The sequence below is a fragment of the Tympanuchus pallidicinctus genome, unplaced genomic scaffold (assembly GCF_026119805.1).
Source record: "Tympanuchus pallidicinctus isolate F22 unplaced genomic scaffold, pur_lepc_1.0 scaffold8, whole genome shotgun sequence".
In the NCBI taxonomy this organism is placed as follows: Eukaryota; Metazoa; Chordata; class Aves; order Galliformes; family Phasianidae; genus Tympanuchus; species Tympanuchus pallidicinctus.
This window is the reverse complement of record NW_026294802.1, coordinates 24307293-24319670: the sequence shown is the minus strand read 5'-3', so window position 1 is coordinate 24319670 and position 12378 is coordinate 24307293. Positions and strand designations below refer to the sequence as shown.

Genomic DNA, 12378 nt, shown 5'->3' with positions numbered 1-12378 from the left:
TAGCTGGAGCACTGTCACCAGTTCTGGGCCTCCCAGTACAACAGGGGCATGAATATTTTGGGAAGAGTATAATGGAGGGCCACAAAGATGATAAAGGGACTGGAGCACTTCTGTGAGGAGAAGCTGAGACAGCCGGGACTATTCAGTCTAGAGAATAGGAGTATCAGTGAGGACATTACTAACGTGTATAAACACCTGGAGAGAGGATACAAAGAGAACAGAACCAGACTTTTTTCATTGGTGCCCAATGAGAGGATAAGAGAAAATGGGTACAAACAGGTTCTGTCTAAATCTCAGAAAGCACTTCTGTGCCATGCGGGTGACATAGCACTGGCACAGGCTGCCCAGAGAGGCTGTGGGGTCTCCTCCTTGGAGGTTTTTAAAAGTTGCCTGGGCATGGGCCTGCTCTGGGTTTCCCTGCTTAAGCAGGGGTTGGAATAGATTGCCTTCAAAGATCTCTTCCAACTCTAGCCGTTCTGTGACTCTAAAGAACTGCTACCAGCAACTGTACTGTGTTTTTTAGCTCTTCATCAAACTCTGTTGAGGTAAATTAAGGGAAATGTGAAGCTATGACTCATGACTTCTTTCACTGAAGATGTGTACTATGGAAGTAGGCGGTTGATAAAGAGTTTGATAGAGAGAAGGTGGTGTAGAGGTGGCAAGAGTTCTCAGTATTGGGGGGGAAAAAAAAAGGCATATGTGGAGTTAATCTATTCTAAAAATGCTACGGTAATTATGATGCCATCCTTTGGCACATCTTTCTTACAAGCCACAGTGAAAGAGGGAGAGAAAGGAAAGGAAGAATTTGACCCTGCATTCCTTTCAGTTGAGCTCAGGAACTACTTTGTCTGACTGAAAGCTACTGAGAGAAGAGGCAAGACTATAGCTCTAAATTTTCTCTTCATTTCAGTGAGTTCAAGATGAGGCCCACAGTATTCACAAAGATTAAGTATGTACTAATAATTTTTCCTTTTTTTAAGAATATTTCAGGTTCAAACAACGAGGCAAAGCTCGATGGATTAAAACCATTCAGCACTTATTTTATCAGTGTCTCTGCATTTACCAAACTTGGGAACGGGAATCAGTTCAGTAATGCTGTCCAGTTTACAACAATGGAATCAGGTTAGACATGGCTTTTTGTAAGCTACCATTTTGTTTATGTAGATTTTCAGCAGTCTTCCCCTTCTTTCCAGAGAAAGTGTAACATGACAGTATCTCATTATCTTCTGCTTCTGTAACGCCAATCCACATTTCTATTGTACCGGATAGACTGGGTTTGAAGTTTGATGTTGGAAGTGTAGAATTAGAGATGTTCTCATTGAAATGAGAAGCTTATACGGCTACTATAAATCTTTGAATAGCATCACAGGTAAAGGGAAGAAAATCAGATATTAGACTTTGCAGATCAAAACAATAATTCAGATCCTTATGAAAATAACTGAATTTTTAACAGCATCAAAACTAACTGGACAAAAGATTGGCAAATGAACTGGAACATCTTTTAAGAAAATGTAATTTTTTAGAAACATATTTGATCATTTATTTTAGGAAAGAAAACCAGTTTTAAATTAAATATCTTTGTTAGGTCTTATTCTTCCTGACATCTAGGAAGGTCAATGCAATGTAACTGATTTAGTTCATTAATTATGTATAGTTTTGACATGTGCCTTCTACACATCTTGAAGTTGTAGGTTGTTTCAAAGCGAAAAATTATATAATGTGGAAAAGAATACTTAACATCTGCTAAAGAGAGACATGGAGCTCTGTGAATGTGTAAAGCTGACTTTTGGGCAAAACTGCAACTCTTTGTTGCAATTCCCAGGCTGTTCTGCTCAAAGAGGGATGTCTAGGATACTAGCATGGATAGAAGTCTGTGTCTGAACTCCCAGGTTCCCTTACATAGAGAACAAAGGGAGCAGAGGAAGTAGCAAAACATTCCATACCTTGACTGCAATTTTTCATGGTTATACTTCCAATGAAATATTCTTTCCAGAGCTGATATGATAGCAGTTCTGGAAAAAAATATGCTTTACTGCACATATTTTACTGTTTAGAACACAAAGAGAAATCTGGACCATCAATGAACTGGATCAGGTTGGAAGTTGGATCTCTGCAGCTGGAAAGTGTCCTGCCAAAAAGCCAAAGTCCCCCTTCAGTTGAGTCATTCAACAGTTCATTTTCTCAGTACTTTATCCAGAAATGCTGAAGGTGCATTGCCCACAGGAGTGTAGTCTAGTCATTTTTCTGTTTTTTCGTTAAATTTTTTATGATCAAGTAGCTGTGAGACTGTTTTCTTTCTCTCCATCCCAGGTTCTGGGCAATTTTTTGTTCAGTTCTCTATTGAATTCATGTAATGGTACATTCTCTGGTCTTTCTTCAGATATTCCTTTTTTTTTTTTTTTTTTTAAGTGTTCTTTAACCTCTGAAAAGCAAATTAATCATTTTAAAGAAATTCATCTACCTTTATGCAGTGATGATAGTGCTCCCCTCTATTTCTGGTTCTACAGTAACAGTTCCCAGACATGTTCCAGCAAAAGTATGCTTATTATGCACTCACTATCTCTTAGCTTGTAAAGCCAGAAATTTAGCCTTTTCCAAGATAGTTTAATTCCTTGTTCTTTTTAATGAATTGTTCACCTCTAAATGCTTTATTTTCAGCAGGAGTACAGCATGTGCTACCTTTTCTTCAATTTTTATGAATGCTTTCTCTTGCTGGGACCAGCAAGAATGTGAGGCAATAGCATTATCAGGACAGCTCTGAAATCTGTCTAGTGACTTCTGTGCAAATCATTGCTCAGCTGAAAGGAGACATATGACACAGCACCCTAAAAAAAAAAAAAACAAAAGCAACAAACCAAAGCTGAGATAAATAAGAATTTTCTGCTGTTGAAGCTGTTGCAGAGTATATGAGTTTAACACTTCTGTGTATGTTCTACTACAATTCAATTATTAAAATAAGGAAATATGAGAAGTCAAGTTAAAACTGGAGCATGCAACTAGGAAAAAGTCAGATAGGTAGCCTCTTCTATGTCAGGTCACTAGGAGAGAGATCCTTTTTGTTCTCTCAACCTGTTTTGCTTATGGTCTATTTATACGTCACTGGAATATTTCACCTTCTCTCTGAATATTATGTCCCTGCTTCTCCAACTATATTTCTCTGTGATTATGGTTTTAATTCTGTGAGAATGTTAATCTTTGGGACGTGTGTATCTTTTAAGTACCAGATGTTGTCCAGAATGCTCACTGTATTGCGACAAGCTGGGAATCGATCTTCGTGCAGTGGGAGCCTCCTGCTTCATCCAATGGTGTGATTACCCATTACGTTGTAACAGTTGAAGGAAGTTCTACAATTTTTTCATCTAATATTACACTGCATACTTTCCAAAATCTGCTTTCAAATATTTCTTACCAGTTTAAAATAAAAGCTGCAACATCTGCTGGTGACGGTGAAGAACAGATATGCAATGCCAGTACACTTCCAGAAGAAGGTAACTAATTACTGAAGTTAATTATTTTCTTTAATTTAAATGATGACTATGAAACAAGCAGGCCTGAAATACTACAGGCAGCTGAATCTCTGTCCTTTTAATATTTGGTTCTGCTAATGGATAAGAAAAATACAGGGTTTCTTTCTAGGGTTTTAGAATAGGTCCCTTCCTTTCTAGCTTTTTGGTGATTTGTAAGTTTCACCTCAGTATTGCATCCTCTTGTTTGCTCAGGGCCTTTTGTCCATCAACAGGATTCAAAATCTGCTTTTGAGAAATGTATTATTTTAACATTAGAGATAAGCATGATTAAATCTTACGGCATTGGCTGGAAAAAATGCAGTGATCTTAACTGCTGTGTTGAATGTGGATGCAGGCAAGCATTTATCTAAAGTACACATTCTTTTAAATCAGAGCTGATGAAAAGCCAGTCCTAACTCAGAGCTCCAGTAAGACTGAAATTGAGAATGGGTGTCCAGACTGGCAAGCTGATGCCTGATTAAAACTGGGATTGTCCAAACCCAGAAACTTTTGAAGACAAATTTATGAGAGGCATGTTACCCTCTGGTACAGAGGAGAACACGAAGCTTTCTGGGCCGCCTGCTTCCTTGAAGGTGGAGAAATGTTGCTGATAACCTCGAAGAAGCCTGCCACCTGGAAAAGTTAGCTGCTGGGATTTTTGAGGAATTTGGGGTTGGCTGTTAGTTATTGAGGAAATCTTGGAGACTCTGTGCATGTAGTGCATTAACCCTTGGCTTGAAAGACAGGCTACTAGCCTGTTGTCTGTTTTATAGATTTGTACTAGTAGCAGAAAAAATAAGACTATTTTCTAACAACACACGGCTTACAGATCTTAGTGCTAAGAGTTTGCCTGAGTGAAGGATTATACTACAATATACTTTTTAATGTTTTTATTATCATTATAATTTTTGCTACATACACTGCGTAGATTCTTTCTTGCAATCTTTTAGAGGTTGTTGCTTAGTCATATTTACAGCAAACTAGATATTATTAGGACATTTCCTTAACTGTGTGTTTGCATGAATTGTTTTCTGGTGACTGGCTACTAGGAATTGGAGATTCATGGTTGGGAATGGAAACAGTTTTATAGCTGTTGTCAGCTTCTTATTTATGGTGGTCTAAGATTAGTCACAGAATATGTAGCCAGCACTGAGTCACTGACAATGCATTTATTTCTGACATAAAGTGAAATCGAATTTGGCTCCGTGTCTTACTGCATAATGTTTGACCTTTGCATTTTTACAGAGTTCATTTGCCTCTTTTTTTCTTTTTCTTTTCATTTAGGTACACTTGTTCATATCTGGGTAAAATTAAACATGAATCATGAAAATTAAATTTATGAGGAGATTAGTAGATTTTTGTGTCTAATATTGCTCCATTGTCATGGTAAACCACTTCTGCCAGGCTGCAGTGCGTTACAAAAACTATCAACTTTGTAGTGGTAATGTTACTTTGTGTTTAAATACATTATGCAGTATATGAAATATAATATAGCAAGTACACATGCATAAATGATTTGGGATTTTATGACGGAATAGCTGTCCTTGGATTATTTTCAAGAAAATGCACACATTAAAATGAAATTTTATTAGGGTTGAATGAGTTTTTAGAAGGGAAAAAGAGCCATAAATTGGTAGGATAGTTCTCAGAAAGTCATACTAAAGCTACGCAGCTTCAGTTAGCTCAGAAGTCCGAGGACAGTGTAAGAGTCATTCAGTTAAGAATAAAAATAAGAGAATTAAAAAGCCATTTGGGGCATTTACTATTTTCTGAAAATCTATTTATTATAATATTAAGACATGCAATGTAATTTTTCTCTAGTCCTATGTGATATTATAAATGAACACAAAGCCTTGTAACAAGTTGAGGGCTGTGTTGTTATATGGTGATAGTAATTACTATTTGTTTTCTACTAAACAGAGATTCATTCATAACTTCAATTTAAAAGAAATATTACTAAGAATTTGTCAAAGAAACATTTTACAGATTAATCTTAATTTTTCTGGTGTATGATAACTGGCAACTGTATGCAGAAGTATGCTTTATGGATGAAAAAAAGTAGTGCCTAAAAGGATTATTAATATAAAAGTTTCTTAGGTCTTCTAGTGCAGAGCTGGCAAAATATCATCATCTGTTATTTCTTGGACATAAAGGAAGTCTATTCTCTGAACAAGTAAACCTTTAAGGATTTGGGTTTTTACACCCAAAATGAAGTTGCCCACTGGAAAATATGGTCAGTTTTGTCTAGGCCTGTGAAGTACACAGAGTGGGCTTAAAACTTCCTACACCTCCAAGAAAATGGTCTGTTTCCTCCAACACATGCCTTTTTGTAGCACATGGCATTTCATGACAGCCTTGTGAGGTGGATAATGTGAATTTCTTCATTGCCTTGTGAAGAGAACTACATATGCTCTGGAAGAATCCTTTAAATGGAAGAATAGAATGACCACAAATCTTTCAATTTTTTTTTTTTCCAAGACTCAGTGCTATTTTTCCCACGGACTTCAGTTTTCTTAATGTAGTGTAGATCTTTTTTAGATTTTCTAATTAGTTGGTATGTCCGAATATAAGTGGCTTTGATGTTGATGGTAAATCTTCACTAGACAAATGCAATGATCAGATGGTGGCTACCCATTAAATTGCATTGATATTATTTTTGGAAGCATGTAGATAAAAATAGAGGAATCATAGAGTGTAGGATGATTTATTTTTATTTTTTTTTTAATAAGGACTAGGTAAACTCTGAACATAAAAGAAATCATGGTAAGATTTACATACAAAGCTGGCACTAAAAGCATTTATAGGTCAAATATATTGTTTACTGAAAAGCAGATAGGGTCCAGTTTGTCAGTAAGGTGAGCCTTCTTGATTGAGTTTAAGACTAAAGTATGCTGACAGTTGTCACTACTTTTCTAAGCCTTGTTTAAGGTGTGCATTTCTCCTTGGATATGTAGGATTTGATTTTTCAGTCCTTATATCCTTCAGTTAGGTACCGAATTTTCTAATGTTAGAGACCTAAACCAAGGATGCTTTTTTAAGACATGTTCTCAACTGTGCAATTTCCTTTAGAGCATGTCTGATAGTATCAGTCCCAAGTCATGGGAAAAACAGTCTACAGTTTTTTTTCACTTTTATGTTAGTGAAATCATCTGGGACCTATTTATGATGTTCTTGTTCCTACCAAGCAAGACCTTATATCGCAATGAGTCCCACTGAGGTTAGCAGTCCATACTAGAGTGGTATTTAGTATCACCAGGGATATCAGCTTAACCCAGGAAACTCCTTTTGGTAACAAAATTTTCAAAAATTAATGGAGATAATCAATACAGAATGTTCATTTTCTTTGCCAATGCCTCAATTTTCTGAAGATCATTTTGTTCAGTGCCCGCTGCTATGTGTTCTACTTTGTTCTTCACCTTCCTCCTCTTGATGCTCTTAATACCACCCCACAGACTTCTAGGCTGCCACTGTTCTTTTAATCCAAACTCCAGCTACAAGCAGCTGTTCTGTAGGCAGACTTTTTTTTATTAACTTCATTAGGAACTATGCCATATCAGATTACTGTCTTCTGTTCCCCAGCCCATGCAGCTGTAGTCGTTCCTTTCCACAGAGGTCTTTACAGAAAGCTGTAACTTCTCTCTTTTCTCAATAGATCTTTCTGTAATTGTGTCCTTTGCTGCCCTTAGTTATCTTTGGATTGCAAATAAGATTTTTCCTACAAAATATTCCTGTGGCTTTAAACAGTTCCACTAACACTTTTCAGCTTGATCTCAGTCTTTGTACAGTCAGGTGCCTTTTCTGCAAGCAATTTCCTTTCATTTGTTTTCTCAAATAAAATGTTAATCTCAGAGCAGTCTGCCAGCTTTGGAAGGACTGATTAGCATTGCAGCCAGACGAGCATAGGGAACTGGGGCCAAGATCTGTGAAAGTCACTTCTATTTAGGTGCTTAACTTCCTGTCAACTTCAGTAGGAGTTCAGGCACGTAAATAGGTTTTAGGAGCTTAAGATCCCATGTGGATCTGGCTTCAGGCACTTTTCCTTGGAGTTTGGCCATCATGGGAACAATGGTGGATGAACCTGAAAATACCTCATTACTTCTCCAGTCCAGAAACTGACTTACCAGCATTTCATGGCTAGTCCCTCTGCCAGCATTCTGGCTGGCTTTCAGAAGCTGAATTAAAAAAGACTAAATTGAAAACTATGGAGGACATTGCATTGCATCAAAGTTTTCAGTCTTTGGAAACCTTACTCCCAAAGCTAGATGAATCATAGTAAATGCAGTATAGTTGGATAGGGAAAGACTGCAGGGTATAGAATGATTAACTTAAGGGATACTGCCCATGATCTGTGGAAAATTTAAACATGTGATTAGCACTAGAATTCCAATAAGCTAATCAGGGCTCAGTCCTAGACAGTTAGTGTCCTAGATCACCCTAAACACACCCTTTTCCTAGTTTTTTTTGTTCAAATAGATCCTTCTGGAATTCAGGAAGAATAATAAAGTGCCTTTTAAGCTTATATTAAAGCAGGAGTATATAAGTGCGGATAGATAAGTTTTTGTTACAGTTCCAGTTTAGTCTAAAGGAATAATACACAAAGATGCAAGTTTTGGCGTTAGTTGCTTTTAGTGTGAACAGTGATCACTTCATCATAGTTGAGTCATGTTTGGAAAATTTAAACAAGCTGCATGATTACTCTAGGAAGCATGGAATGGTTTGTTCAAATCAGTACCATCTGTGGAGAGAAAAAGTTGGGGGAATTTTAGTCATTCTTGAGGAATGGAAATCTGATTCTCCATGCTGGAGTAATTGTAATCCTCTTTGTATCTGTAACCCAATAGCATAGTTGTCTTGAAATTGTGTCATTGAGCACAGTCATCTAGTGCAGGAGTGCCACTGGGTGTCACTCCTCCTTGCAGCCCTTGGAGTACCCCTGCAATGGAGTCTGGGGTCACATCATGGTTTTTCATTCTGATGACAGATTATGTTTATAATTGATTTTTATATGGAAGAAATGACATAAGATGAACTAGATTCTAAACTGAGAGATTTTAGGGCTTTAATTCTGTTTTAAAGATCTAGCTAGGCACTGGCACAAAAAGCTTTCTTCTATCTTTTACTAAGTGACCAGTTTTTGTAGATTAGAAATATTTTGCACACAAATGTCTTAGAAAACTGGGAAAAAAAAAAAACAACAAAACAGTGACATAAAATGGAAATAAATGCTTTTTGTACAAAAGAAGTCTTTTTCAAATGTCTGTTGCCTTTATACATGCAGTCTTATCTTTCAAAACAATGGTTTTTATGTAGTCACTGGGATTTTCAGACCATCTTCAGCCTTGTAAGAGTAATTTTTATGGGCTCCCTCTGCAGGTAGGGGGAAAAGACTCTTCTCAAGGAGACAGAAAGGATTTCTCTGCCCTTCGTTCTTCTGTTTGCTCTGAGAGTTTGTCAGTACAAACAGCTGGCTTTATTTAGCTGTAGCTGTTATGTTTGAGTGCCCACAAATCACAGCCACTGCTATTTTTCCTTAAGAATGTGTAGTTCTCTCAAACTGTCAGGCATCTCTTCTGTCTTTCTTACAGAACTGTGAACTCTCAAGTTGAAACTAGGGGACTAGGATAATCTTGAGCTGGAAAGCCCACCATCTGGCTAGAACATGGGCAAAACTGCCAGCGATTGCCTCTTTAACCTGCCTAATTTTAGTTGCGCAAGACTGCAGTTATCCCACCTGTAGCTCTACCAGCTGTGCAGTTGGAATGAATGTATATTTCCACCTTCCTTTTGGCGCCCAGCAATCAACTGGTTACTGTCCACATTAATTTGTTTCTATATTTTTCCATTATTATATTCAGACAGGCTCTTGTGGTTCTGCTTTTCTGTCAGGAACCTTGAGTATATGGGATCTGTGGATTAGAAATGCTTTTTAAGATCTGCTTTCCTTAAAATCTTGTGATGAGGAAGCATGAAATTGTATTCAATCATTTTTCCTATGCTCAGGCAGAAAGCTTTAAGCTTTATGCAAGATGTCTTATTGGCATTTAATCCAGTCTATCGTTTAAATGGGAGTGTAGCGCAATAATCAGTTCTCAGCTGTAGGATGCTTGTGATATTGGATTAAGAGTTATTATTATTCAGGTTCTTTCAATCTCTAACTTGATAATTTTTAAATTTATATTACAAGCCATCCAGTGTTGGGTGTTCTCATCACAGCAGAAGCTCTTGGTCACGTGCCTGTGATAGTGAGGTCATATTCCTTATGAAAAAAGAATAATCCTCCTCTTATTTATTCTTTATTTTACCTTTTTAATTTTTTTTTTCGAATTTTCATTTATTTATTTATTTATTCCTTAAATTGCCTCAATTTTGATCTGATCTGATGTCTTTGGAACTGCTGACTCTTAAATTCCTGGAATGTACAGCACTGAGTCTTAAAAAGACTTTATTTTAATTCTAGTACAGGGTGCAACTTGGTGACAACTTTTATTTCACTTCTTTTATCCATTTTATGCATTTTATCTCAAATTTTGTCATCATCAAAAGATTATAAGATTAATATGCTTTGCAGTTCCTTAACAGATTGTAATAGCCTATATCCTAATCGAAATCAGGATTTTTAAAGGATACAGAATTTTCATAGTAATTATTGAATGTTCCCCCACCTTTCTTTTCCAGTTGCTAACGGATAAATATTCCCTTACTTGTATTTTCCTAATTGTGAAAATAGGTGTTTTTTTTTTTAACCAAAGTGAACAAATTGATTATTGCCTCTCTAAAACTGATGAAGCAAGACAGTTTCAATCTGATTTGCTTTAATTCCTGTACTTTGCTTCTCTTCACTGTAGTAATAACAGAGTAAAACGACATTGATTTTGGTACTTTGCAATAGTGATGAAAATTAGCTAGCTCTGCCAAATGCTTTTTTTTTCTTTTCTTTTTTTTTTTCTTTCCAGTTAGCTTTTGGTCTGTGTTTGCTTAGTGAGCATCAAGCTGCAAGCATGTGGAGCTACTGCATACTGCGACAGAGGAAGTCCCCATGACTTCTCTGTCTGACCTCTGTCCCACAGGTTCCATCTTCTTTGGGCTCATATGAAGGGATTTGAATTTCTCTTTCTGTTGTTCAAGCTTGTTTTGATTGTGAACCTGCATCTCTTTCTTGTTAAATATTCACATTTAGTGAATTTAGTGGAGAGGCTTCAGCTTGTTATGTTATGATGATGTTTTATGCCCAAATTTTGGCAGGTGAATGCTGAGATCAGAGATTCCCAAAAGGCTGAAAAGAAGTATTGAAGGTTTCCTCTTTCTTCTGCAGTAACATTGGAATCCTTTTATTCTTTATGTAAGCCTTTGGGCTTCTTCAGTTTCAGTTTCGGATATATCATGTGTTTTCTTTTACCAGCAATACTTCTTCCGTCAAAAGTCCAAAGCACTCTTTAAAGCTAAATGCACGAAATGATTTCTGAGCTGATTTCTCTGCACAGTTTTTTTGCCATAGAGTATTAGTATTATCTTACAGAGGGTCTTAGAGATAATATTAGCTTACTGAATGACTATTTGATATAGCACAAAACCATATGTTGCATCCAATCTGCAAGAGCTGAGAGTACTTTGTTAGCTTAATATAGATATGGGTAAATGTGTGTGTATGTGCATGTGCATGTACACTGCTATAAATCTGTTTATATCTATGCATATATAAATATTTAAGTAACACAGTAAGAAACTTTGTGGAAAGTTTCTTTTTCTATCTTATATGGCCATATTATTCATGTGCTACTGTTTTTCGTGTTTTGTGTGTTGTTTTTTTTTTAATTTGTTGTTTGCTGAACAGCTTGTAAAACAGCTGCATTGTACAAAGATACAAAAACATACTGTGTGTGTTGATACCATTCAGAAGGTGAGATGAGAGAGGGACAAGTATTTCTAAGTGAGAGGTGAGGAATCTCAGTCAGCAATAGCAGTAAGAGATGCTATGGATAGGCCAAAAATAACTGCTTGATACTCGCTCCCTGAGTTGAGACATAGCCCCAAATGTAGCAACAGCAATGTCACACCTCTCAAAGCTTGCCTTGCATGCCACACCTAAAAGTATTTTTCTTTATTTCAAAACTATAGTACATGTATGCCACCTATATATATTTGGTGTAATTTAAACCAATGCATTTATTCCTGATTAACCCTATGAATTTGAATCCTGTAGTTCAGACATGCTTAATAAATTATTTTTTGACTACTGGATAAAACAGTTATAGCTGCAATCGCTTTTCATTCAACTGAAGATCTATTACAAGGTCTTTTATTTGTAGTTCCTAGTGCTCCCAGGGATATTGTTTTTTCCAACGTGCAATCAACAAGTGTGACTTTGAATTGGAGATCACCGAAATTGGTCCCTGGCTACTTTCAAAACTACAAGATTACCACACAGCTACAGTCTGTCCACTGCAGTAATTGGGAAACTCAGGAATGTATTGAAGATGAGATTCATCAATATTTATATGAAAAAGCAGTCAATGCCCAGATAGAAGAGACGGTGTATGGACTGAAAAAATACAGATGGTACAGATTTGCAGTTGCTGCCAGTACGAATGCTGGATATGGAAGTTCTTCTCCTTGGATTTCTACACAAACACTTCCTGGCCGTAAGTAAGGAAGTTTGTTATATGTCATATTGCTGTAACAAAGGGTTGGTCACCTAAATAAGTAAGAACTTGTAGTAGAAGTTATTGCTTCAGAGACCTATAGTGCTAGTGAATACAGTAAGGATTAACTGCAGTTCTTCAAGTTCAAAATATCATGATATAAATCATTTGGTAGGTTTGCATACATTACACTACTTTAGATTTTCCTGTCATTTGGTTGTTTTACTATCCTA

The 12378-nt window shown here is 36.6% G+C and overlaps 1 protein-coding gene across 4 annotated transcripts in view; it reads left to right on the top strand.

The window, feature by feature from the left end:
• Window positions 1-12378, top strand: part of PTPRQ (protein tyrosine phosphatase receptor type Q) — a 122293-nt gene that overhangs the window by 66216 nt on the left and 43699 nt on the right. For all 4 annotated transcript variants that reach the window (XM_052669064.1, XM_052669065.1, XM_052669066.1 and 1 more), the window contains exons 41-43: window positions 981-1122; window positions 3219-3488; window positions 11813-12145. In XM_052669064.1, coding sequence (XP_052525024.1) covers window positions 981-1122; window positions 3219-3488; window positions 11813-12145 — 745 coding nt within the window. The remainder of the gene's footprint in view (window positions 1-980; window positions 1123-3218; window positions 3489-11812; window positions 12146-12378) is intronic.